The sequence below is a fragment of the Myotis nattereri genome (assembly GCF_964212035.1).
Source record: "Myotis nattereri genome assembly, chromosome: 3".
NCBI classification, from domain to species: domain Eukaryota; kingdom Metazoa; phylum Chordata; class Mammalia; order Chiroptera; family Vespertilionidae; genus Myotis; species Myotis nattereri.
The window spans coordinates 132564496-132589338 of NC_138077.1; the positions used below are offsets into that span (position 1 = coordinate 132564496).

General features: G+C 42.4%; 1 protein-coding gene across 1 annotated transcript; it reads left to right on the plus strand.

Annotated features, from left to right (window-relative positions):
- The first annotated feature begins 17930 nt into the window (after positions 1 to 17930).
- On the plus strand, positions 17931 to 24785 carry EDN1 (endothelin 1). The gene is made up of 5 exons (XM_081088556.1): positions 17931 to 18253; positions 19843 to 20002; positions 21400 to 21558; positions 21937 to 22050; positions 23554 to 24785. Exons 1-5 carry the CDS (start codon positions 18190 to 18192, stop codon positions 23654 to 23656), a joined length of 600 nt encoding a protein of 199 aa, XP_080944682.1. The 5' UTR covers positions 17931 to 18189; the 3' UTR covers positions 23657 to 24785.
- The last annotated feature ends 58 nt before the right edge of the window (positions 24786 to 24843 follow it).

A 24843-nucleotide genomic window follows, 5' to 3' on the forward strand; every position in this document is an offset into this window, starting at 1 on the left:
TTAAGACACAAAGAGACACCATGTGAGGACACAGGGAGAAGACGATCATCTGCAAGCTAAGCAGCAAGGCCTCAGAAAAAATAACTCTGCTGACATCTTGATCTTGGACTTCTAGACTTTAGAACTGTGAGACAATAAATTTATGTTGTTTAAACCACCCAGTTTCTGGTACTTGGTTGTGGCAGCCCTAGTAAACTAATGTATTACCCTTCTCATTTAAATACCTCTTCAGATGACAATTGTGCCTTATTTATACTTGTTGTCTATCCCCATAGTAGCAACTCATATTTTTTAAATAATGAAACTGGGGGAGAGGAGAATATTAAGCTGAGAAATATGGTCATACGTAAATGGGGAACAGAAACAAGAGTCTTCATGAACAATGCAATTGAGATGGTGTAAGGTCAACATGATACAAGGCCAAGGTAACCTTCTCCACCCTGTACCAATGACTCAGACACTGGTCACTGTTTGCCAGAATTTTTCCCTAGAGAATTCACTATTATTCAGAGGAGAGGTAGAAACCAGGGCCATCAGGTATGGGACAGGGGGGAATATGATGCTGAAGAGAAGCTGGAATTTGGGCCTAGGTTAGGGAAAGAGACTGAAGCCAAAGACAGAGCTGGGTCAGGGAAAATTAACCATGTGACTGCCTCCTACATTTAAAAAAATATATTTTTATTTATTTCAGAGAAGAAGGGAGAGGAAGAGAGAGAGAAAAACATCAATGATGAGAGGGAATCATTGATTGGCTGCCTCCTGCACATTGGACTGAGCCCTCAACCCAGGCATGTGCCCTTGACAGGAATCAAACCTGGGACCTTTGGTCTGCAGGCTGACGCTCTATCCACTGCACCAAATGAGCTAGAGCCCTCCTACATTTTTATACATGTAAAATAATTCAGAACAAATATGAAGAAAGAAAAGAGAACTAAATACTTATTGAGTTGTACCCTTTGTGGAATGTGTGCCAAAGACCAATTTGAAAGGGAAGCAAAGTGGAAAGATACCCCAACCCCCAAGTTGAATGTCAAGAGTGGTCAAAGGGAGTTTGGGGGGATGGGAAAAGGGTGTAGAGGGAAGCAGAAGAAAAGAATGTAATGGGAGTGGTGCTACTCCAGTTATTATTAAATGCCCATGAATTGCACTCATTTATTTAATGGGAATCCAGGCATGAAAGACACAGCCCAACAGCCCAACCTCGCAAGAATCTTCCAGTCCAGTGATTGAACACTGAGAAGTAAATTGTTCAGAGCCTACAGTGGCATAAGCCCCGAAGGGAACACACGCTGTGCACTGGGAGTAGAGAAGGGACACCTTGCCTGTGGCTGGGGGGATAGGAGGCCTCCCCAGAAAAGGTAATTTCCTAGCCAAGTCCAAAGGGAAAGTGGGAGTTAAGCAAGTAGAGAGGTGGAGGTGCATTTCAGGCATGTGAAAAGTTTGTGGGAAAGCATGACTCATTCATGGAAATATAGATAGATTATTATGGCCTCTGTATAAAACAGTATTTCTGAATTCTGCTCTTTTCCCAGTGGTGGGAGGGAGAGCAAGGGAAGAGAGCCACAGTGTCTCTCAGTACTTAGAATGTAAAATGTAAGTTCATGTATGCATGGTATGAATCATCTGAATGATTTACATAGAATTAGGGGCTATTACAATAAAGATAATTTAAGACAACACCAAATTTTGCAATATATGTTTTTTTCTTTTAAAGGAATGTGTTTAAACACTGGGAAGAGATACAACCTTAATTGTAGATAAGACTGTACATTTTAAAGTTATGACTTGTCCTAACATTCCTGGTTCTAACAATAGCTCAGGGATTTGCAAATCTTAGGGAACTGAACTAGCACCCAAGTCATCAGGCCATGGGAAAGGCTAGTGGAGTCAGGTTCAAGTGGGGTTCTGGTGCTGGCCTAGAATTTCAGTAGGTGTCCTTTGTGCGGAGGATCCTGGGGAACTGAAGCTGTGAAGAGAGTCTTCTAATGTGGAAAATGAAACAAAAACGAGCTAGCAACTTGAATGGGAAGTGTGATGTGGTTACTCACTAAAAGAATAGTCTCTGTTAAGAAATAGCACTGAGGGTGGGGGTGGGGCACTAAATAAGGGGCAGAATTGTTTCTTTTTTTCTTTTTGATTTTTTTTCCATTTATTTCTTTTTGAGAGAGAGAGAGAGAGAGAGAGAGAGAGAGAGAGAGAGAGAGAGAGAAACATCGATGTGAGAGAAGCACATCACACATCGATTGGTTGCCTCCTGCATGAACACCGACCAGGGCCTGGGCTGGGGAGGAGCCTGCAGCCAAGGTGCATGCTCTTGACTGGTATCGAACCCAGGATCCTTTGGTCTGCGGGCCGACACTCTATCCACTGAGAAAACTGGCTATGGCCAGAGCTGTTTCTTAGCACATGGTTTACTTGCCTTGTACTTCATCTGGATGAAATTTCATCTGTTATCATTTGATCTTCACTGTTACATAAAAAATACCCACAAAAACCTTTCTTCCTTTAGAAGCAGGTATTTAGTCCACTTTCATTGTGTCTTTTGAGCAGTGAATTGTAAATATGTACACTACACCCAATAGCAAGCATGTCAAACTCAAAGGCTGACATGGGCCAAATAAACAAGGTTTAAGTTTATGTGGGCCGTAAAAAAACAAAAGCTTCAATTTTCATAGAAACATAAGTTTATTTCAATAGAGACATGCTGAATACAAAGGGCTGAAATAAATGAGAAATCATTAACATAAAATAATGTAATATTTTAATAAAAATTAATGTTTTTTCTTGAACATTAACTTACCAGACACTGAATAATTGCACAAATTAATAAGCGTAACGCAAATAAACCTATTTTTCTTGTTCTCTGAAAGTGAAATTTTTCCTATTACGCACACCAAACAAGTCAGTCCAAGACTAATGACGTGGCAATCGGCTTCTAAAATATTTGCTGCTAGTATCAGTGGGGAGAAGTGGTGTGCCTGCATGTAAGGCGCTTAAGGGAAATGAATGCAACACAATTATAGTAATCAGTCATTAGCGAACTTTGTAGCTCATTATTAATAATCGTGTATAACAGGATATTGTAAAAGTTAAGTTAGGGAATTTTTATTAAAGCGTTTCTTACATACTGTTATATTGGCTGGGCCACAAAAATATTCATTGTGGGCCGCATGCGGCCTGTGGGCTGTGAGTTTGAAATGCTTGCCCCATAGGATGCATTAGGCCAGATAAAATTGGAGTTTGAGATGCAACAAATTCCAATGGATTTCATTTAGATACAGATAAGTACTAAAATTTGAAGGACTGTGATGCAATTAGCAACTTAAGAACTTCTATAAAAGGCTCTGACTTCTTGGCAGAGTGCAAAGGAGACTGAGTGCAAGAGCAAATAGGTTGCATATTAGTACAGAGCCCTGTGATGTAATTGCAATACATTGGGCATATTTAATAAATCTTGGAAGGTCCCCAGTGAAAGAAGATAGCTCTCTGATGGAAAAAGTGGCAATTTATTTAAAAAAATATATATATTTTTATTGATTTCAGAGAGAGGAAGGGAAAGGGAGAGAGAGAGAGAGATAAACATCAATGATGAGAGAGAATCATTGATTGGCTGTCTCCTACTGGGGATCAAGCTCGCAGCAACCCGGGCATGTGCCCTGATTAGGAATTGGAACCATGACCTCCTGACTTATAGGTCGATGCTCAACCACTGAGCTATACAAAGCCGGGTGGCAATTATTTTTAAAATGTTGATTTCATTTCAGTTCAAATTCTTTTTTTTTAAAATATATTTTATTGATTTTTTACAGAGAGGAAGGGAGAGAGATAGAGAGTTAGAAACATCGATGAGAGAGAAACATCGATCAGCTGCCTCCTGCACATCTCCTACTGGGGATGTGCCCGCAACCCAGATACATGCCCTTGACCGGAATCGAACCTGGGACCCCTCAGTCCGCAAGCCGACGCTTTATCCACTGAGCCAAACCGTTTCGGCCCAAATTCTTATTTCTTGTGTTTCTCTTCCAGTTAGAATTTCAGACCTGAGCTCAGGAGCTGTGTTGTTCATGACTGTATTACCAGCATTCAGAGCAACGCTTGGTCTATAATACACTCAACATGAATATCTCCAGAAGGAACTAAAATCTTTTACACACCTCTTTTGGGCTAGGTGCATTTTTGTGTCAAGTGCTTTAAAAATCTTTGTCTTATTTGACTTTCAACATAGGTAGTCAGGTCTCCTCTTGGCCTCTGTGGAAACTGAGGCTAGAGAGGCTAGTTAACTGTCCACAAACACATAGCAAGCGTCAGGTCTGGCATTTGACTCGGGCCTTCTAATTTCACTCTCAATAATGTTTCTGTTTTCCCTGGAATAAAGGAATAATTCTGTTCTTTGTGGGATGACTGGGTCCTGGATGTTATAAAATTTCTGCATGTTTTCTTCTTTCTGCTGGCATACATTCCCACAGATCAGTAAAGTGAACAGGGTAAGATATTAGCCAATTTCCTTCCAGATCTAAATGCTTAGTGATATACCAGGACACTGTGCAACCTCAAAATGCTTTTCATCCCCAGAGCATCTCCAGCCCTCTCTCAAAGGGCTCTGCTCATATATTGCCCATCAGGTACCAGGGCCCCTACTGTGGCTGTGGGCAGCCCCACTCCTTTCCTTGCACACATGCTTCCTTAGGAGTCACACAGACAAACAGAAGATTTTGCCCCATGAGTCATTTTTGGCCCTGCAGCCACTGCTCACTCAGGATGCAGGAGAGGGCTAGAACGGAGTCTTGGCATGAAATCTTGAAGAAAGAGACTTGGCCTGGTTACACATATTTCTTTTGTTATAAAATTCTGATTAAAATAGACATTTTTCACTTGACACAGCAGATTTACAGTTTGTATTTTTCTTCTTCACTGTAACCAAAATTCACTTTCCCCCCAACCTTTGAACTTGACCATGAAGATGATAACTCACCATATAAATATAAAATTCCCCACTTTCTTCATAGCAGGATCCAGGGAAAACACTTTCAGGTAGGCCAAACAAATGCTATTTTTGGAAGAATCACAGAGGACATTGAAAGGGCAGAGGCCTTGCATCCAAGTCTCCCCTCCTAATTAGGTGGTTAGAGGGCAGAGGGGGCACTTGAAGTGAGAGGGGCTTGGCGTGCGTGTGTGTGTGTGTGTGTGTGTGTGTGTGTGTGTGTGTGTGTGTAGAAGAAGAAGAATTCCAACACACAAAGAGTTTTGTTATTTAGCAAAGATGTTGATAGATGTAGGGCAATTCCTAGGAAGGAGAATTGTTATCCAGCTGGCACTTTCTAACAGGGGAAAAAGGGGGAGCTAAGTGACTGTTGGCACAGGCCTGGTGCTGGGAACTTTATGTTCGTTGTGAATTTAATTTGCATTTAAAGTATGTTTTACTGAGTACTTTCTAAACGTGATTTACTGTGTAAAGTTGGAAAACAAAAATGAATAAAGTACATTCCTTTATGCCAAGGGATTTACAGTCTAGAAGGTGGGGCAGGACTCACCTTATAACCGGTGATTGTAATCGGGTATAAAAGTGTTAGGTAAGAATCCATACAGACTTATCATGCAGGAGGACTTAGGAGGGGCACCTCCCTTCATGTCAGCCAAAGGATGGCAAGCCTTAGCCCAGGCAGTCAGACCAGGCTTGGAAATGTGCATGTGGACGGGTTTAGAAAGACTTCCCCAAGGAGGTGATATCCACAAGGGTCTCAAAACATCAGAGCAGAAGGGTAGGGCCAGCTCCATTGCAGGAAGAGGAAAGACATAAGGAGGCTGCTAGAGGCAAGAAAGAGCTTGACAAGTTCAAGGACCCTGCTGGAATACACACAGCTGGGGCAAGGCCGTTTTAAAGAGTTTAAATTCATCTTGATGACCGCATGAGAGCAGTGCAGAATTTACTAGTAAGTGGGGGAAATGGAATTAGTTTTGCATTTTATAAAAATAAATCAGTCAACATTTTGAATAAAGACATACGATTATTTTTATTTGCTTATTTTTGCACTTTTAATTATCTGGAATGATAAGGAATGAGAGAGAGGGACTTTGCTATAAATGGAAATTTATATGATCTCGCCATTCTTATGCTGGTTGTTATTCTAATTATTTCCCCATGAAACTTTTTATGGGAACATCTAGCAAGTTATGTATAAACTTATTTAACACTTTGAATAATTCTATGGAGAGCGACTAGAGGCAGGAGGCCAGTTATGAGGTTGTTGAGCAACCCAGAGAGTGGAAATGCCACTAGGAGAGACTTGACACATGGGGAAGGAGAGGCGGAAGAGGCACGGGTGTCGAGAATGACTTGTGCATTTGTGGCGTGGGAAGCTAGGAGGATGGTGGTAACGCAATAGCTAACATTTACAGAGCACTAGCTACGTGCCAGGTAGTATTCAGTGGGCTTTACATATATTAACTCATTTATTGCTCACACCAACACAGTGAGGCAAGTCCCACCCTTGCCACATTTTACAGATGAGGAAATGGAAATGGAAGAAGGATAAGGAGTTTGCCCAAGGTCACATAATTAGTAAGAAACAAACTTGGGAGTGGTTGATTCATATAGGTCATAACGAAAAAAACAGGGGTAAAATGACCCAAAAGGCATCTGTTGGGTGAGAAAAGGAAAGGGTCAAAGGCAGAACTTAGGGAAATTCCAATATTTCAGGAATTGGCAAAGGAAACACTCCTGCAAAAGAGGTGGAGTTGGAGCAGCCCAAGAGGTTGAAGACCTCAGGAGACTGTGATGTGATAGATGCCAAGGGCTCCAGGTTGGGATTGCACCTGCTTCTTCCAGATGAGGAAGTGGATCTGGGAGGTGCTAGGGCTGGGGCTCACTGATGGCCGGGAGGCGCTGTGCTCCTCCCGCCGAGCCACGGCCCTTTGTTGCTAGGGCAGAGTTTGGAGGATAGACAGGATTTTTAGTTTTGGACTCTTGATTATCTGGGATAATAAAGAATGAGGGACTGGGACTTGGTTATAAATTTAAAAATTTAGATTTTCCTCTTCTTATAATGCCAGTTATTAGTCTAATTTCCTCTTTTTGTAATCCTTCACTGGAATATTCAATAAGTTAGAAAATTAACTGATCTAAATTCTATCTCCTCTTTTCTCTACATTAAGAACTGGCTAGAAAGTATGTAGGAGGAGAAGCAAGAAACCCCCATTATTCAATTACCCCCAAATTCTCATTGTTGGGATAGTCACCTGGGTGGCTTATAGCTCAGAGTGTATTGGCAACCCTTGTTATTTACAGTAATTGCTAAGGCAACCTCTTTAAATATTTTCTCTGGAGTAAAACTCAGCAGATGATGAGTTCACAGGGATCTCCGCTTTTGTCAGGCCATTGGGTACCAGTCACTGTCCTTCCTTTTCTTGTCATCAGCTCTAGAGGCGCTGCAATCCCGTGGGAGCACAGCCAGGTTGCTGGGCCAGCTCCCGCCCCTGGTGTCCGGCCACTGTCCCTCCTTCAACCAGGCACAGCCACATATCCCTTTCTATACAAGACATGTATACCACACGTTCACTTTTATTAATACACACATTTATGTTTCCTTAAACTCTACCTTTAAAAATCTCTCAAAAGCCAGCTTGGAAACTTGAGTCCTTTATGAAGTCTAGTGCTTGGCTTACTGTTTGAAAGAACACGCCTCTCCATCTGAGTTTGTATGTTCTCATTTCCCCCTTCTCTCTGGCAGTGCTTGCAGCACGACTCTCACTGCAGTCGGCACAAACCATCAGGGCCCCTGCTCAGGTCGCTCTGAGCAGAACCTGTCAACTTTTGTTTATTTATCTGTTTACTTACTTGGCTGTCTCTCCCACTACCTTAAAGAGCTAAGGAGACAGGACTGGTGTCTTTTTTAACTCAGCAGTGCAAATTTGATTTGTAATTCAAGTTCAATGCTCTTTTCCCTACAACACACAGGGACGAGAAGCAAGGAGGGGAGGTGCGTCCTATGAATATAGTTCCTAGAAACGGAGGTGGAATGGCCTGAGATTTGTCCACTCCAGAAACTACCCAGAGATGTGCAGTGCTGAGTAGTCAGTTTGGGGTGCGGGGTGGGGAGGGCTGGGCCTGGAAGGCACAGAGGAGCTGGGAACTCAAGATGAAATGTTGAGAAGTAGGATAGAGGAGCTAAAGCAGCACCCACAGAGAGATCAGGGTCAGGCTGGTTTCAGATAAATTTTGCAATTCGAGAGTGTCAGAGAACGGATTTCCTCTCATGCACCCTTTTACATGCCCTTGCTCGGCAATGGTATTTTCCTGCACAACCATTTCTCAGAAAGATGCCTTTAGGAAAATTTGAATCTGGCTGGTGAAATGAAAATGATAAGAACCTCAAATGAAACTGTGACCTATTATTCCTTTCAACAATAAAAGAAGGAAAATCTAGGATGAAGGCAGACAGATACCATAGATTCCTGGAAAGTAGATTACAAAATTTACGGTAAAAATTAGGTGCAACTCTCCAGAGACTATGAAAAGGAAAGTGTTCAAGGAGAAAGGGAAACTAAAAATAGGATTCAAACAAGTGTAACTATGAAAACTTCAATTGAAAACAGTCTTGATGAAGAAGAAAAATGATAGAAATCTGTATAAATAAAAATTCTTGTTAGAATTGTTTGCAAAAAACTACATTTAAAAATATGAGGAAGGTAATATAACCAGTTCCAGATGTAAAGGTGGCACTACTCTATCTCTGGAGAAACAGTTTTGCAATGAAATAAAAGAGCAGAAAAACTAGTTTCTAGTGTGAGCTGAAGCTGGCAAAACAGAAACAAAAACAACACAAAAAACCAAACCAACAACATCTACATTCTCAGTGAAGAGGAGCAGCACAAACTCTGCTTTTTCAGCGTGAAGGTGAATTTTAATAGTATAAAAATATAGTCAGGAGAGTAAATTCCTTCCTTTATATACCTTGATAACTTGGTCTGATTAATAGCATATTCTTTAAGAACTTTTTAGAGGGTTTTGTTTTTTTTCAATCCTCACCCAAGGATATGTTTTTATTGATTTTTTATTTTTAGAGAGAGAGAGAGAAAAGAAGGAAGAGGGGGAGGAAGAGAGAGAAACATCTATAGAATGCCTCCCATCGGGGCCCAGACAGGGATCAAACCCCAAACTTAGGTATGTACCCTGACCTGGACTTGAACCTGCAACCATTTGGTGTACAGGGATGACACTCCAACCAAATGAGCCACCCGGCCAGGGCAATAGCATATTCTTTTGACATTAATAGTAATGGTATGGTCCACAATAACCTTTAACAGACACTAATGAATAGCATATTTGAATACTTTCTCCTTAACAGAGTTATAAATTGGAAAATTGAAATTCTTCATTCTCTGTTTTCTTACTTGAGGCATTTTAGTGCTTTGCTTTATATATGATTGGTTTAGTATCTCTAAAGCCCAATAGAAAATTTCTATAACAAATTTCATCCCAGATTTTAAAAGATTATAGTCAAAGTGAAAGGACTTTTAGCCTCAGGTAATTTTTTCCTCTTTTGATATTTACAAACTTCGTTCTCTCTACTGCTCACTGTATACCTTGAATTCTAAGTGTTCTGCTAAAATTAGGAAGACCTCATGTGCTCAGCCTCGGAACCATATTTTCATTATGATGGCCTAATCCTTCCTCTTTCAGACATCTGTTACACTGTCCTCGTGTTTCAGTGTTTTTTTGTTGTTGCTTTTTTGTTTTTTGGTTTTGTGTGTGTGTGTGTGTGTGTGTGTGTGTGTTTACTTTTCATACTGAGGATCTGTACTGTTATTTAAAATTTTGATATTAAGTGTTTTCCCCCAGTCAACATCCAGTAATAGAATGTTTATAAGACTGTTTTTCTTTAATACCCTCTGTCCTTCTTTAATACTTCTTTCACATGTTCCACTTGGCAATGCCTTCCTGCCCCCACCACCTTTTTTTTCTGTATCCTTGTCTTAAAAAGAACTGCACATGGATCTCTGTATGCTTCACTAATTAAACTTTTCCAATTGACATGGTTGTTGCCATCCTTTGATGTATAGCCTCAACTAACCACTTTCATTTCTGCCTCTTGGACAAGGAGCAGATGGATGCTATTTTCTCGTTTTGTAATGGGAAAGGCAGATAGAGAGGCTAAGTTCTTTTTCTAAGTGAAGGGTCATTTAATTGCTTGATACTGGTTCCTGCTGAATTGTAAAACTTATATTTGGACCATGCCATTATTAAGAGTTTCACTTTCTTAAGAATTGGGTGTTGTCATAACTTGACATCTTGGTTAAGTTATAGATTGGGTCACTTTCCCTAGTTAAGTTCTATTTTTCCAGTGTGTTCTTTTTGCTCCTATTCTTCAGTTGGGTGGTGGCTACTCCAAAAGTGATTATCTTTTTAAAATTCTGGTTTCCTTGGAAGGAACCAAAGCCATTGAAAAAATTACTGAGAACTTACTATTTATCATTTATTATGTTATGTATCTAGGCTTTTGAACCAATATATATCATCTTTAAGTGAAAGTAAGTATATAGTTGATTGAAAGAAACTAAAAAGCATAATTGGGATTAAAAGGTCCTAGCTGTTTGCCAGTCATTCTTTCAGAGCAAGGTAAAAACACATATCTTCATCGACATATATAGAAGATGTTAACCAACCACCATTGGAGAGGTGGTTGTTTGGCTGGAAATCTCTGTGCATGCTGAAAACCTATGACCTTTGTCGCATGTTGTCTCATTCAAGTCATCAAGTGGCAAAACGCTCCTTAGCAGGAGGAGGGGAATGGGAGAGAACTGGGGGAAAGGAGGCCGCTGGTGCAGAGACCTGGCCATTGGTCCAAAGAGATAGTTTCTCCCAGATAATGTGTAAAAATAGAATGGGTGCTGGGGGAGAAGGAACATTCAGAAAGAAACAATGCTGTAAAATGCTTTATCTAGAAAATATTAGTCCTCCCTGACAAATCTTGAAACAACTTTGGAAAAAAATGTCTTTCAACAAACTACTTTGCAGTTCACAAGATCTTTTCCATTTTGCAACAAGATAATGTGCTTTACATGGACATTATCAGTTTCAAGATTCTCTAACTCATGCGTCTCTGCTTCCCTCACACCCGGGAGGGAGGAGGGCTGCAAACTGGGCCGGGGCTCCCTGACTGATCCTTTCCTCCTCTTCGTCTCCCTGCTCACCCCCTCTCCTGCTCCCCTTTCCTCTCTTATAGCGGGTCTTTAATACTGCTGTCTCCAAAGTCCTACAGCGGCCTGAACTTCAGCCATAAGCAGATGGCTCTTATATGCCTTCATTTCATTCCATTTTTCTTTCTCCATATTTCTCTAAAATAAAGTACATAAGGTAGCAACAAACACAATGTCATCACTCCACATTCTTTGTTCTTATGAGTTACATGTAGGAAAGGAATATATGTACTTCAATGCCTTTGACTTACCTCACTGTCCATAGTAAAATCTACACTTAGGGAAAGACAATAAGCAGTGCATTTTAAATAATAGTAACAAAATGTACGTGGGATTTTTTAAAGCTTCACAGAAAAATAATTTTAAAGGCATCAATTTCCAGGAAAATGATTCTCGCAACCATTCCAAAGATTTTTTTTTCCATCAAAAGAACAAATGGAAAAAAAGTGCAAATGCCAAATGAAACAAACCCCTTAGCATTAAATATATTCTGGAGCTTGTGAAAGTACATTTGCATTTTTAAATGAATCCAAATGCCTCTTTAAAATAGTAACCCACTTCCCCCATTTCCCCCCTAAGATGACAATAATAAATATTCTTTTCTTTTTCTTTCTTTTTTTTTGTTGCATACTCATATTTGGAAAAAATTATTTGAAGAGAAATTTCCTTTTTTCAAAATTATAGTTTAGGGAAGGAGGTTTGAATTATAGGTAGGCAGCAGGTAGGTATAATGAAATTAATTCTTGTATTAAATCTTTTTTCAGGAAGGAAGAGAGACAAGAAGAAACGTGGGAAGCCAGAGAACTTTTAAAAAAAACTCTATGGTAAATATTTTCTTCCCCTTGCAAATGGCTGAGTCCAAAAAGGAGATTTGAAAAATGTGGGAATAATTTTAATTCATTTAATATTTTTTAATACAAATAACATCCAGACCTCCTAACAGTGACATAGTTCACATGATGAACTGTCAAATTCTTCTGAGCTTCTGCACGAAGAGGAGTTGTTCATGGTTCCTATGGCTTTGCCTTTTAGTGGTCACATTCATCCATAAGACTAAAGAAATCACAGTGTAGAAACTATAGACATTCTACATTCTACTCACACATTACAGAGATATTGGAAATATTAATCGCGTCTTTCACCTACATCATCATTGGCCATCTGGTCCTACTGAAATCCAAAAACCTAACTGTCTCGTTAAAATGTCCTGCCCCTCTTAGATATTTCCTGTCCTTTGCCACAGCTCCTAATTCCTCTCATCTTTGAAGATCTTTCCTGCTATCCTTTAAAACCTCCATTCAGACTCTTTCATTCCAAGATTATTTCTTGAATCATTTAGTTCCTTGTGTTGTCATAGCCCTCACATCAGCTTCCTTGTAGGTACCTAAGCTTTCCTCAGTTAAATGATTATGCTCCAACACCCCACCCCCACCCCTGCTGCTTTTCCCCTAGTGGCTTTAATTAATCCCATGCCAGCCTATTGACTCTTGAATATGAAATCCGCCTTACCCTTACTATTGGAACACAAAGTACCTAGAATTACAGTTGACACCCAATGGGAGCTCAGTAAACATATATGCACATGAAATTAGAGAAATTGAATAATAGATTCTTCCTGGTTTCAGATTTCTAATATGAAAATGAATTTCAAATGAATAAGTTTCTTGCTACTTTCCTAGGATATCTTTTGAAATTTCAGCAGGACACCAAAGACTTTTTATTGCATAGAAGTTGAGAAAGAGATAAGAATTTGGGCTTGTTATTTGCCATTATATATGAGGTGGGGAACAAAACTTATTTGGGGGATAGAATTGATAGATAACATTGTATAAGTTTAAGGTGTACAACATGTTGATGTGACACATTTATGTATTTGCAAATTATTACCACTCCATCATCATAATTACCATTGCATTTTGGGGGTTAGTACATTGAAGATCTACTCCCTCAGCCACTTCCAAGTATATAATACAGTATTGTTAATTATATTCACAATCCTGTGTGTAAGACACTCAGAACTTATTCATCTTTTAACTGGAACTTTGACCAACATCTCCCCATTTCCCTCACCACCCAGCCCCAACCCTTGGTAACCATAGTTCTTAAAAAACAAACAAAAATTGCTTGATTAGAATTAAATGGAGTCATGAAAAGGGGTTGACAGCAGTGGACTTGAAACCACAGTCAGCCTACTGAATGTCACAAATACGCAATCAGCTGAAGGAACCATGAAGGCAGGCGTATTTGTATGGCACTGCCCTCCAGAATTAGTTTCTTTTACCATCCCATTCAAACACATGGCAGGGAGGCTCGCCTAGAATGACTACATAAATTAGGTTTAATGAAATGACTTGACTGTGCTCCACTCACCCGCAAGTGGTCATCTTTTTAAATCCCTGCATCAGAATCCCTTTGGTTCCACATGTCATAAGTGACAATTAAAATTACAGGAAAAAATATGATGTGGCAGTCACTGACCATCTATTTTTGTAGTCTCTCTCTGATGCCTGACATTACAATTTCATTCCCATTTCTATCTATAGCGTCAGGTGTGTGTGTAGTGGAGAGGGTGTGTGTGTGTCAGTGAAGACACTGGAAAGAGTATTTAAATTTGGGATAGAGAGTTGAAAATATGATAAAGGATAACTGCTTAAGGGGAAGAATTAACTAGGATTTTTTTGGATATATATAAAGTCTTTGTTTTTCTAAATTCTGTTTCTTTGAGGTGCATCCATATGACAGTTTGATGTGGAATTGTGGGAGCCTATCTTGGAAAGTAGAGGTCAGAGAGTGGAACTAAACCAGGTCTTAATTCTTAACATAATAAGTTGTAAGGCATTGCAGCAGAAGGAATAGTGTTCCCCAAGAGTGGTAAATATGCTCGTGTTGGTTTATAGGGTACATCGTCAAATGCTTTTTATTTCCAACTGCTTGATAGACACATAATTATGTTCATTTTAACATGTATTAGGCTATGATTTCTGTACATTATTTAATCATATAAATATGTATATCATTTAACTATACAAATCATGATATCATGTATATTATTGCTTAGAATAATAGCGATAGTAAATTTCCTTAACATCATTCAAGTAAAGGAAGTCAGCTGGATGGAAAAATATGCAGTAAAAATGTGTGGGTGGCGCACAAATATGACGAAAGTTGTGAAAGAGGCGTATGAATTACTGAGGTTTGAGAAATGCTAGTCAAAGAACTGGATATATTCTTTTAAACTAAACACTTGCTGCCTGTCACTGTTTTATGAATGAAAGTGTTAAGGAAGTAGAGATGCATACGTTATTTGTTTTTAAAGTGCATGAGATGAATCTGTCCTGAGTATCATCAACCATGTTCCTGTGCTAAATCAACCATTCCGTTGTGGACTGTGAGAGAAGCTGTGTTTGTCCATAACTCCAGGAGGTGTATAATGAATGTCTACAGTGCACTCTTTCACAACAGTGCTGTGCAAAGTAGGAACCTGAAACAGTCAGCACCATAGGACGGGCCCAGGGGCCTGGAGAGCTTCACCGGGCCTGCAGTGAGCTCGTTCCCCATGCTCTGTGCTGTATCAAGCGACCTAACGGCTCTTGTTTTTGCTGAGCTAAATGCAACATCTCGCACCAGCTTTACTGGCCTGGCAAAGTTGCAAATTTTATTACGCAAACGTTGAGAAAGAGCAAAGCTAAAGAGTGCTAAAAACAGTACACTTCGCTACTGTATAGTATCTGTATTTGGGGCTCAGAGTGTTTATTTATAGATATCTATTAATACATAGCAAGAGATACAGAAAGAAACATAAAAATACCTTTATCAAATAGTTTCGAGAATTCAAGTGTAACAGCCAAAGAACAGTAATAGCAAACTGTTCTACTGGGGGGAAAGCCATCCTCGTCACTTCTCCCTTCCCTTTCCTCTCTGAGGACTGTGGCTACAAAGAGCCTCTCCCTTCCTAGGTCTTGAAGGGGTGGGATGTGGAGGGAGGTGGGATCTCCAAGTATATTCCTTTGTCCAACTCTTTTAACCTCCTCCTCTCCTACCTCCCTCTCTAGCAGTGCTTCAAGTGAAGGAGAGGTGGGAACTTCTAGCTTGTAAAACTGGTTTGTTGGGCTTCTTTCTCCTTCCCCTCTCTTGCTTCTTGGGAAATTTACTTGCTGGGCAGCTGCCTGGCAGTGCCATAGCTGCCTTTTCTGGGTTTGAAAGGGCTTCTCCTTCCTTCTAAAGAGGGCAAAAGGGGCTGCCGTGAGAGGTGGGGTGGGGAGATGGACAGAGAAGGCAGATACCACCACTCCCCATGACACCCAAAGAGAGAGAAATGGAAATACACACACATACACAACTGTACACATGTTGGAAACTTGGGATTCAAAGACATGGGCCAAGATTGTACAGTACTTGGAATGATGGGACCCTCCCAGGTCTGAAACCCTGTGCATTTGCTTTAGCAGAGCCCTAGGAGGCCCAGGGTGAGGAGTGTGGGGCCAGATCACTGCCACCCACTTTTTGTTTTTATAAGTAAAATACATTCACAGGATTTTATAGGATGACACAGACAGGAGATGAGAGGAGGGAGGGCTGTGGGAAGGCGTGTGGGCAGTTTAATTTTGCTGCATTTCTCCACTTGATTGTTGGGTGCTGTTGGCACCTGCAAGGGCAGCCTTACCAAGGTGGGGGTGGCTGCGGAGAGATGGGCTTCCCTGCTGGGGGGTAGCCAGGCCGGACCCAGAGAGACTGGGAAGGGAGAGGGCCATTATTTCTAGGGAGGAGCTTAGGACAGGTTGGTCCTGGCTGTGACCAGTGTTTTGTCAAAGTTGCAAGGAGGTTAAAGAAAGGGTGTGTGTGTGGGGGGGACCCCTGCCAACACACATTTCCCACACCACCTTTCCCTTCATGGGGCAAGCTTGGATCTTGTGAATGTGACATCAGCTCTCCTCTGCTGTCCCTGTGGTCTGCTGCGGGGAGGAGGTTGGGACACACTGGCCAGAGCTGGCTTCCTGCTTGGTGCCACCCAGTCCTAGGGGCAGCTGTGCCCTCCCCAGCCCCAAGGGCTGGGCTGAGGTCAGCATAGGGAGAAAGCAGAGGACCCAGGTAGAGCCCCAGGGGAGTGGGTGTGGAGGGAGGGTCCCTGTCTCTCCCCCAGCTCCAGCTCTTGCTGGGTGGCTCTTTTAGGGGACCGATCTTATTATGGAACTGACGCTGATACTGTTACTGTCTCCCCAACTGTGGTGGCTCCCAGGGAGGTCCAGGGGACCCCAGTGTGCTCAGGTCCACAGCTTTGGTGTTGGAATAAGATCTGTCCTTTTGATTCTAGAGGCGAAGAGCAGGCAGGGAGAAGGAGGAAACCATTCTTGGGTTCCTCGTGAGTACAGTATTGGAAATGGGTCCACATTTGAATCCTCCCCACTTGCCCCTGCACAGGTGAGGACATTGGAGTGAAAAGGATGAGGACATGGAGGAAGCATCTATCTGATGGAGTCCCTAAGTGCCGGATGTAGACTCATCCTTTCCTGTGCAGAGAAGATGCTCTGAGTTCATCCCATTGGCCTTCGCAGTGCACTGTGGTTACCTGGTGGGGGTGTGGGGGTGGGGTGTGAATTTTAAGGTTAAACAGGCAGGAAATTGCTTTGATAATGTAAATGCATTACTAAACATGAGGCATTATCTGATCCCTTTGTTCAGCATCCCATTTCTCCTTCCCAACACCACCGAGCTTTGTACAAGAACACCCCTTCGCCCTAAATGAAGAAGGCAAAGGAAAAGCCCAGGAAAGGTGTCCCTATGCAGGGAGTAAATGGCATGTTCTGAGGGGCACCCCTTTCCTACGGGAGGCGCCATTCCTTGCCCTGCCACAGCTCCCACCTCAGGTGGCCTTCGCTTATGTTATTTGGAAGCCAAGGCTTTTATTTTCTATCTCCGTAAAACATCAGCCCTTTGCTCTTCGTCTCCCCCTGGCGTTCCTCTTCTGCTATTTCTTAAAATTCGTGTTGCTGAACGCGGTGTTCCCGCAGGAGAGAAAGGTGGGCACGGGAAAACCTCGGGGGGCTCCTCACCACTAACACTGAAAGAATTGGGTATGACCAGAAAGGGCTCTATTTTTTTTAAAAAAACTTCCTTTCTTTGCGATTACCTCTTTCTCCGTGGACGCAAAGAATTTCAGCAAAAAGGACTTAGAGGGGAGGGGCTCCAAGAAAGAGAAAAAAGTTGGATACTCCTAAATAATTTGTCCCCCAGTGGGGGGAAGTGACCAGGGAGAGCGCTCCCTTGTTTGATCAACACTAAGCAATCGGAGGGACATAAAAGGAAAATGAAGCGAACAACAATTTAAAAAAATTCCCCGCACACAATACCATCTATTTAAACGTACTCATACTTTTCATACCAATGGTATGACTTTTCTGGAGTCCCTCTTGTGATTCTTGAACTCCGGGGCTGGCAGCTTGCAAAGGGGAAGCGGACTCCAGCGCTGCACGGGCAGGTTTACCAAAGGTCTCCAATGGGTATTTTCTTTTTCTTAGCCCTGCCCCTGGATTGTCAGACGGCGGGCGTCTGCCTCTGAAGTCAGCAGCGATTTCCTCTAGAGCCCGGCCTTATCTCCGGCTGCACGTTGCCTGTTGGTGACTAATAACACAATAACATTGTCTGGGGCTGGAATAAAGTCAGAGCTGTTTACCCCCACTCTATAGGGGTTCAATATAAAAAGCCGGCGGAGAGCCGTCCAAGTCAGACGCGCTCCTGCATCTGCTGGGGCGAGCGCGGCGAGGGTCCCTGGTCTCCGCTGCTGTCCCCGACGCCACCGGCTGCGCGCGTCCTCAGCCCGCTCCCGCTGCCTCTCTCCCGGCAGAAACTTCTTTCCTCCCCGCTGAGGAGCTCCGGGGCTGCCGGATCGGATCGCTCTGAGAGCAGAACAGCCAGGAGCGCTTTAGGAGAACTGAAGCGGCGTCTCTTCGTTTCTGCTCTGGGCTTAGTTTGCAGGGAATTCTGACTGTTTTCAGAATGGATTACCTCCCCGTGATTTTCTCTCTGCTGTTTGTGGCTTTCCAAGGAACTGCGGGAACAGGTAGGCGCGTTGGCTTTAAATCTCTGAATGCGAATGCCTTCTTATCCACCTTATGCTTTCCTTGCTTCTGTTTCCCCCCTTCTTTTTATTTCTGTAGCTCAGATATCAAGTCTCTGGAAATTACTACTCAAAGCTACTTAAATTTTCTGGTGGGGAAAAAAAAATCCACTATTGAACACAATTGCTCCTGGAGCATTAAAATGACATTATTGTTATTGCACAGTGTGCTTAATTGGCTTTTAACAATGAATTCAAGAGACGTAAAGACAAGCTATAATTTAGCCAAATGTATATTTGTAATGTATGTGTTCATACAGGTAATAGGACGCATAGGAACGGATATCTTATTCAAATGCTGTTTTATTAGTGTGTTAATCTGCAAAATATTTAAACCTTTCAGCTTGGAGCCAAGGAATTTTATTCAAGCCATTCAAGCAATATTTGAGCAGTAAGATCACCTGCAGAACAGTCTGTTGAATAACCCCCCCAGGCGGTTTCAGGGCGAAGCAGATGTTTTCTTTAAAATTTGTCATTATTGACTGTAGGTTTCTTTTGGCAGATTTTTGGCACCCAGAACAGTGTGAGCTCTATCTTCAGTTTTGTTCACCTGTCCTGGGAGGGGAGCTGGGATAAGTCTTGGCTGCTTACAGATTTAGAAAGGACGTGTGCATCTGCCCAGTCCCCCTTCTAGGGTCAGTGCACTTGTTTTGTCTTTTCATGACCCTGACTAAAGAGAAAGGATGTCAAGGGAATGAAAATCCTGGAATGTGTCTGATCATGTGAAATGTACAAAATTGGGCAGATAAGCTGCATGGCTAACTCATCAGGAAGAAGAGCCGGTGCTGCAGCGGGAGCGGGAGGCGGTCATCCCACACATGCCCGCTGCCCTGGGGACTCTGAAGTCAACATCCCCAGAGCCTTGGCTAGGTCCCCCGAGCCGCTGCTCAGCTTCGCCTTAGGTCAGTGGTTTCTGTGGAGGTGGCCGCCTGGAATGAATATGAAGAGCGGATTTCTCTTCTTTCCCTCCAATCATCCCCCCAAAGTTCTTGACCTCCACCTAATTTCAAAGGGTATATATCACCTGGACCACTCTCTGCCCTACACACATGTGACGTGGTGGGTACGCCCCTAACCAGACGGTCATTCTGCGTGGGACAGAGGCTCCAAACCTAGGAACAGGCAGGGGATTTATTCATTTCTAGCCTGTTTGTCATCAGTCAGTTTTAAGCCACTGCAGGTTGTGCTGTCTGTCCTACTAAGTGTCAGGCAGGAGCCAACCCAGGTTCTAACAGGCAGCATTTGCACGCATTTCCTTGAGGGTTGCTTCGAAGGGGCTGGTAACTCCCTTTCCAGGTGGTTGTTTCTTCTGCGCTTGTGCAATCTCTCCAAAGGGCCATAAGGCAGTGGGGCAAAGGTGAAGTCATGGTAAGGAGGGAATCAATGAAGAGCCCTTTCCTTCTGTGTTCCCGGCTGAGGGCAGGCTGTAGGCTTCATCTGCTCTGCTCTGCTCGTCCTGGCATCCATCTGTGATGCAGCGCACCCCTGGCCTCCGATGGGTCACCCCACTGACCTGCTCTTTCTCTCCCCAGCCGTCTTGGGCGCTGAGCTCAGCACGGGGGCGGACAGCGGAAGAGAGGAGCCCTCTCCCAGCGCACCCCGCCGCTCCAAGCGCTGCTCCTGCTCGTCCCTGCTGGATAAAGAGTGTGTCTACTTCTGCCACCTCGACATCATCTGGATCAACACTCCCGGGTGAGTCTCTAGAGGGCATTGCAACCCTAGTCATTCCATTGCTCTGCCTTAGCCAGAGAGGGGAGCCCAGTTACTTTTCTGGGAAGCATGCAGTTTGCTTTTCTGCCAACATGGAAGTGACCCCTGGGGAGGGGGCAGGGCCCCTCCATTCCTGAAAAGGACAAGGCAGCTTGGTTCTTAGCAGCAGAAGGGAGGGTCTTCTGAGGCCTGAGGCTCAGACTGCTCATGGCAGGAAGACTGTGAAAGAGCTGACAGCAAGCAGGAGGCTGCCACACATTCTGAGGAGAGACTTCAAGTGTGGCGACAGGAGAATGCTCTCTCAGTGGGATCTGCTGGGGTTCAGGGAATAAGTTGCTGAGGTCATATGGCTTCTCATGGGAGGGTAAAGACTTAAGAGGCAGAGAGATCAAAGAGATTCATAACCCAATCCCTCCACTTTATGCATACAAAAATGGAGACCCCAAACATTGAAGCCACTTGTGCAGGAGAGAGTTCATGGCAGTGCTAGACTGAGAACCCGGGAGTCCTGACTCCTCTGTACTTTGCTGTTAGAAAAGCCCATTTCAAGACAGTAATAGAAACATGATCCATAGATGTCTCTTTTGCTTCCAGAGTGAAGAAGGCACTTTCTGCCCTTGCCCCTGAAAAGTAGTTCACCCATCAGAAGCAGTCATAAACAAAACCACATTTATGGTTTACTCTACTGCAGGGCCCCAGTAGAGTAAGGGATGACCAAAATCAAATCACATTAAACAAACCTCCACAAGCTTAATACTTAGTAAGGCGGATAATTCTTCCAAGGGGAGGACTTTATTTCTTAAGCAAGAATCAAAACAAGCACATTGGAAATTACTGGAGAGCATTCTGGCAAGGAGTCCTTCTATGGTCATATCAGCAAATTCAGACGTGCCAACCTGGGCAATCTCCCGCCCCCTCAGAGGGCACTTCTAGCCTTATCATAAGATCGGAATTGAACATAGGTATTCCAAGTCTTGTGAGTCATGGTTTTCAAGTCCCTATACCCCTCCCCCCAGTATCTATTTCTAAATGGAATGTTATAAAAGAAAGGAAATATGAAACAGATACTAAAACAGAGATGCCATAATTTTGGACCAAAAAACAATGCTGCTTGTGTCAAGAAGAAATTGAACTTTGTTAAGAAATGGAATTGAACTGAATTAGAAAAACTGGTTTCTCCTGGTTGGGTATATACATACACTCAGGGCCCCTGACAGACGTGTGATCCTAACTTGTCACACCTCATGCTCCCAAGTTTTGCTACCAAACAGCATGTGGTGAGCTCCGTGTGTTCCAATGGGACGAGTTTACCCCAGAGAATGCAGCGTTTTGAAGACTATGAATCATGCTAATATTTTTTGTTTCTCTTTTGATAATAGGAAAATTGTTCCATATGGACTTGGAAACCCTCCTAGGACCAAGCGATCCTTAAAGGATTTGTTTCCTACAAAAGCAACAGACCGGAGGGACAGATGCCAGTGTGCCAGCCAAAAAGACAAGAAGTGCTGGAATTTTTGCCAACCAGGAAAAGAACTCAGGTGAATAGAAATACCTTTGCTTTCAAACAGTTTTATGTTCTCCTGACCTCCTTCCTATTATAATGCGGCAAATAAGAAGCACAAACTTCCAGTAGTAAAATAAGTAAGCCATGGGGAGGTAGTGCACAGGACAGAAAAAAATGCCAATAATACTGTAATAACTTTGCACAGTGACAGATGGGTACTAGACTTTTGGTGGTGATCACATCTCAAAGTCTATAAATGTCAAATTACTATGTTGTACACCAGAAACTAATATAATACTGAATGGCAACTATACTTTAATAAGTATTTTTAAGAAAAAGAGATTAACAGAGACATTGTGAACAACTGAAGGTACCATTGCTGAAATGTTTTCCCCTGCGTGTATTTTTACAGTAACCAAGACACTATGGAGAAAGGCTGGGCTAATCACAAGAAAGGAAAGGACTGTTCCAAGCTTGGAAAGAAGTGTATTCACCAGCAGCTGGTGGAAGGAAGAAAAATGAGAAGGTAAGAGGCTCCTAAGAAGCACTAGTTCCACCACCAATGCTAATGGACTGCTCCCCTAGCCACTCTTAGCTTGACTGGAGAAAGGCTCAGGAAACAATAGCAAAGGGGCTCTTCATAGTCTATAGATTAAAAAGAGCAAAGGAATCCCTCTCAAATCTTTTTTTGAAGGAGTTGAAAGCAGGTCGCTGCCGACTTTGGTGATCTTTAGCACACGCCCGTCAGTCTAAAGGTCGATTTTTCCAAACAAAGTATATCTCCAGACACCTTTGTCATTTGGTCATACCCAGTCTTTGCCTCTCTGAGTCAATAGATTGACTACTTTTCCTGAGAACCTAAAAATAATTTCAGGGAGTGGTCTCTCTCTCTCTCTCTCTCTCTCTCTCTCTCTCTCTCTCTCTTACTCTTTTAAATAAAAGTGTCATGTATGATCAAGTTCTTCAAACAGCAGCAGTTACTCAAATGGCCAAAGGGAAAATAAAGTTATTAGGTAAGGTTGGTGAGAGTTAGAACATGCCGTTTTTAGGATTTATTTATTTATTTTCAATAAGGGAACACATTTGGTGGAGAGCCAACACCATTCCCAAAAGCTCGCTCGTTTTCTCGTTAGGCATGAGCCGGGGCAGACAGGAACCTGGGTTAGGCAACCCCATAGGCTTGCCTTGAGCAGCTCCATGGTGATGACCCTTTCAAACCCTAAACTTTGTGGAATTCACAACCTGGAGGGAAGAAACTTACTTTCAGATCTGTCACATGTCCTCCACTTCCCTCTCATGGCCTGTGGAAACTTTTCCTAGAAACCCAGTGGCAAGACGTTCTATGACCCAAGTGTTCTGTGCACAGGCCTGGCCGTCATGAACTGCTTCTGGGTTGTTTACTACGAGGTATGGGACACCCTCGGCTGTCTGTGGCTCCAGACTTGCCAGTGCAGTTTCCGTAGTTATGTTATGACCTCAGGCCACTCATGCTCCCTAGATCCCAGGATTACATAAACCACAGTTTCTGAACTGACCTGGAAATTACTTTTTATCAGTTTCTGTTATATAAACTATTATATTATGCAACTCGTCCCTCTTTCTTTCTCCTGTCAAAACAAACAAACAAACAACAACAAAAATATTAAACCTTCAAAAAAAAAGTTTAATTGTCAACATTTGCTTTGGGCCTACGTGTAGTGTACACCTTTTAAAACTTTTTTTCCCACTAAGGGTGGGATGGGGATACAAAAAAAAGAAAAAAAGAAAAGAGCATACTTGTAGTTTACCTTAAAATTGTACTTTGAAATTGTATTGAATGCCCAATTACCTTTAGATATGAGCACATTAATCTTTCTCTCTGCACCCTTTCCCCATTTTAGGCACCAAGACAGGCTTTATTTGCACCTGGGGTGAAAGTTCAGAAACCAGAATTAAATTTGTTTGTGCCAGACTCTAATTTCAGATCTTTCTTTTGCCCAGGAATGATTTTTTTTTTTTAAATCACATTTGTTTTCTCTTGTCTTAATAGGTTGGAGGCTATCAGCAACAACATCAAAACTTCTTTCCGTATCGCAAAGCTGAAAGCCAAGCTCTCCAGAGAGAAGAAAGTGACCCACAACCGAACACACTGATTACAGCCGTCCGTCTGAAGCCTTCTCCTCCAGAGACAGCGTGCTGCGCCGCTGGCTGACCGCTCTCTCTCCACACTGGCCTGCATCACAGCAAAAGCATCCTTCCTACTTTGAGCAGTTTTTGCTCCAGCCTGGCCACGGATCAGCGTCCTCCTTCTAAACATTCCAAAAACGGTTAAGGAGTCCCCCGACCCATCTTCACTGGCTTCCATCAGTGGTAACTGCTTTTGTCTGTCCTCCTTTGGAGTGACTATGGACCATTCTGAGAAAGCAGAGAGACATGATGACTTGTAAATTATGGTGGCTTCCTCCACAGGGAGGAGAGGAGACTCCACTTGCCGGTGGGGTTCCTGAAGAGGCTAGGAAGGAAGTGTTTGTGTCTCACTCAGGCGCCCGGCACAGTTCAGGGAGAAACTGCATAGTCCAGGAAGAGAGTTCCTAAGGAATGCACAAATTGAAAACATACTCGAGTTAAAAAAAAACAACTCCAAAATCTTTATTTTTCAATTCACAAAATGCAAAACTGAAACTGTTGCTACTATAAATCAGGATGTGTTTCATAAATATGAGTCTACCTCACCTGTATTGCACTCTCGCACAGATATTTTCCCACCTTTAATTATTGCCTCCCAAACTCTTCCCCCTCCCCTCCTGTTACCCCCTCCCCTGATACCTCCATCCTAAATCCTAGCCTCATAGAAGTCTTGTCTAATGTGTCAGTGGTAGATATAACATTTTCATGGTAATCTACTAGCTCCGATCCATAAGAAAAAAGATCATTGAATCAGAAGATTCCCTTACCTTGATTTTTGGAAACGCAATGGTATAGGGTTGTTTGTGAAAGACATTGAAGAGTAAACGTTGGTTGTGCTTTAAAGCAGTAAAATTATTTTTCTTTATGTAACTGGCAAATGGAAGAGATTGGATTAAATTTTGATGTACTTATTTTTTTATAGATATTTATATTCAAACAATTTATTCCTTATATTTACCATGTTAAATATTTCTGGGCAGGCCATATTGGTCTATGTGTTTTTTAAAAATGTATTTCTGAATGAAATTGAGAAAATGCTTTGTTTTGCCTGTCAAGGTAATGACTTTAGAAAATAAATATTTTTTCCTCTACTGTACTGATTTTGAGTCATTTCTGAAATTCCTAAGAGGTGGGCCAAAGTGGTAAGAATTAT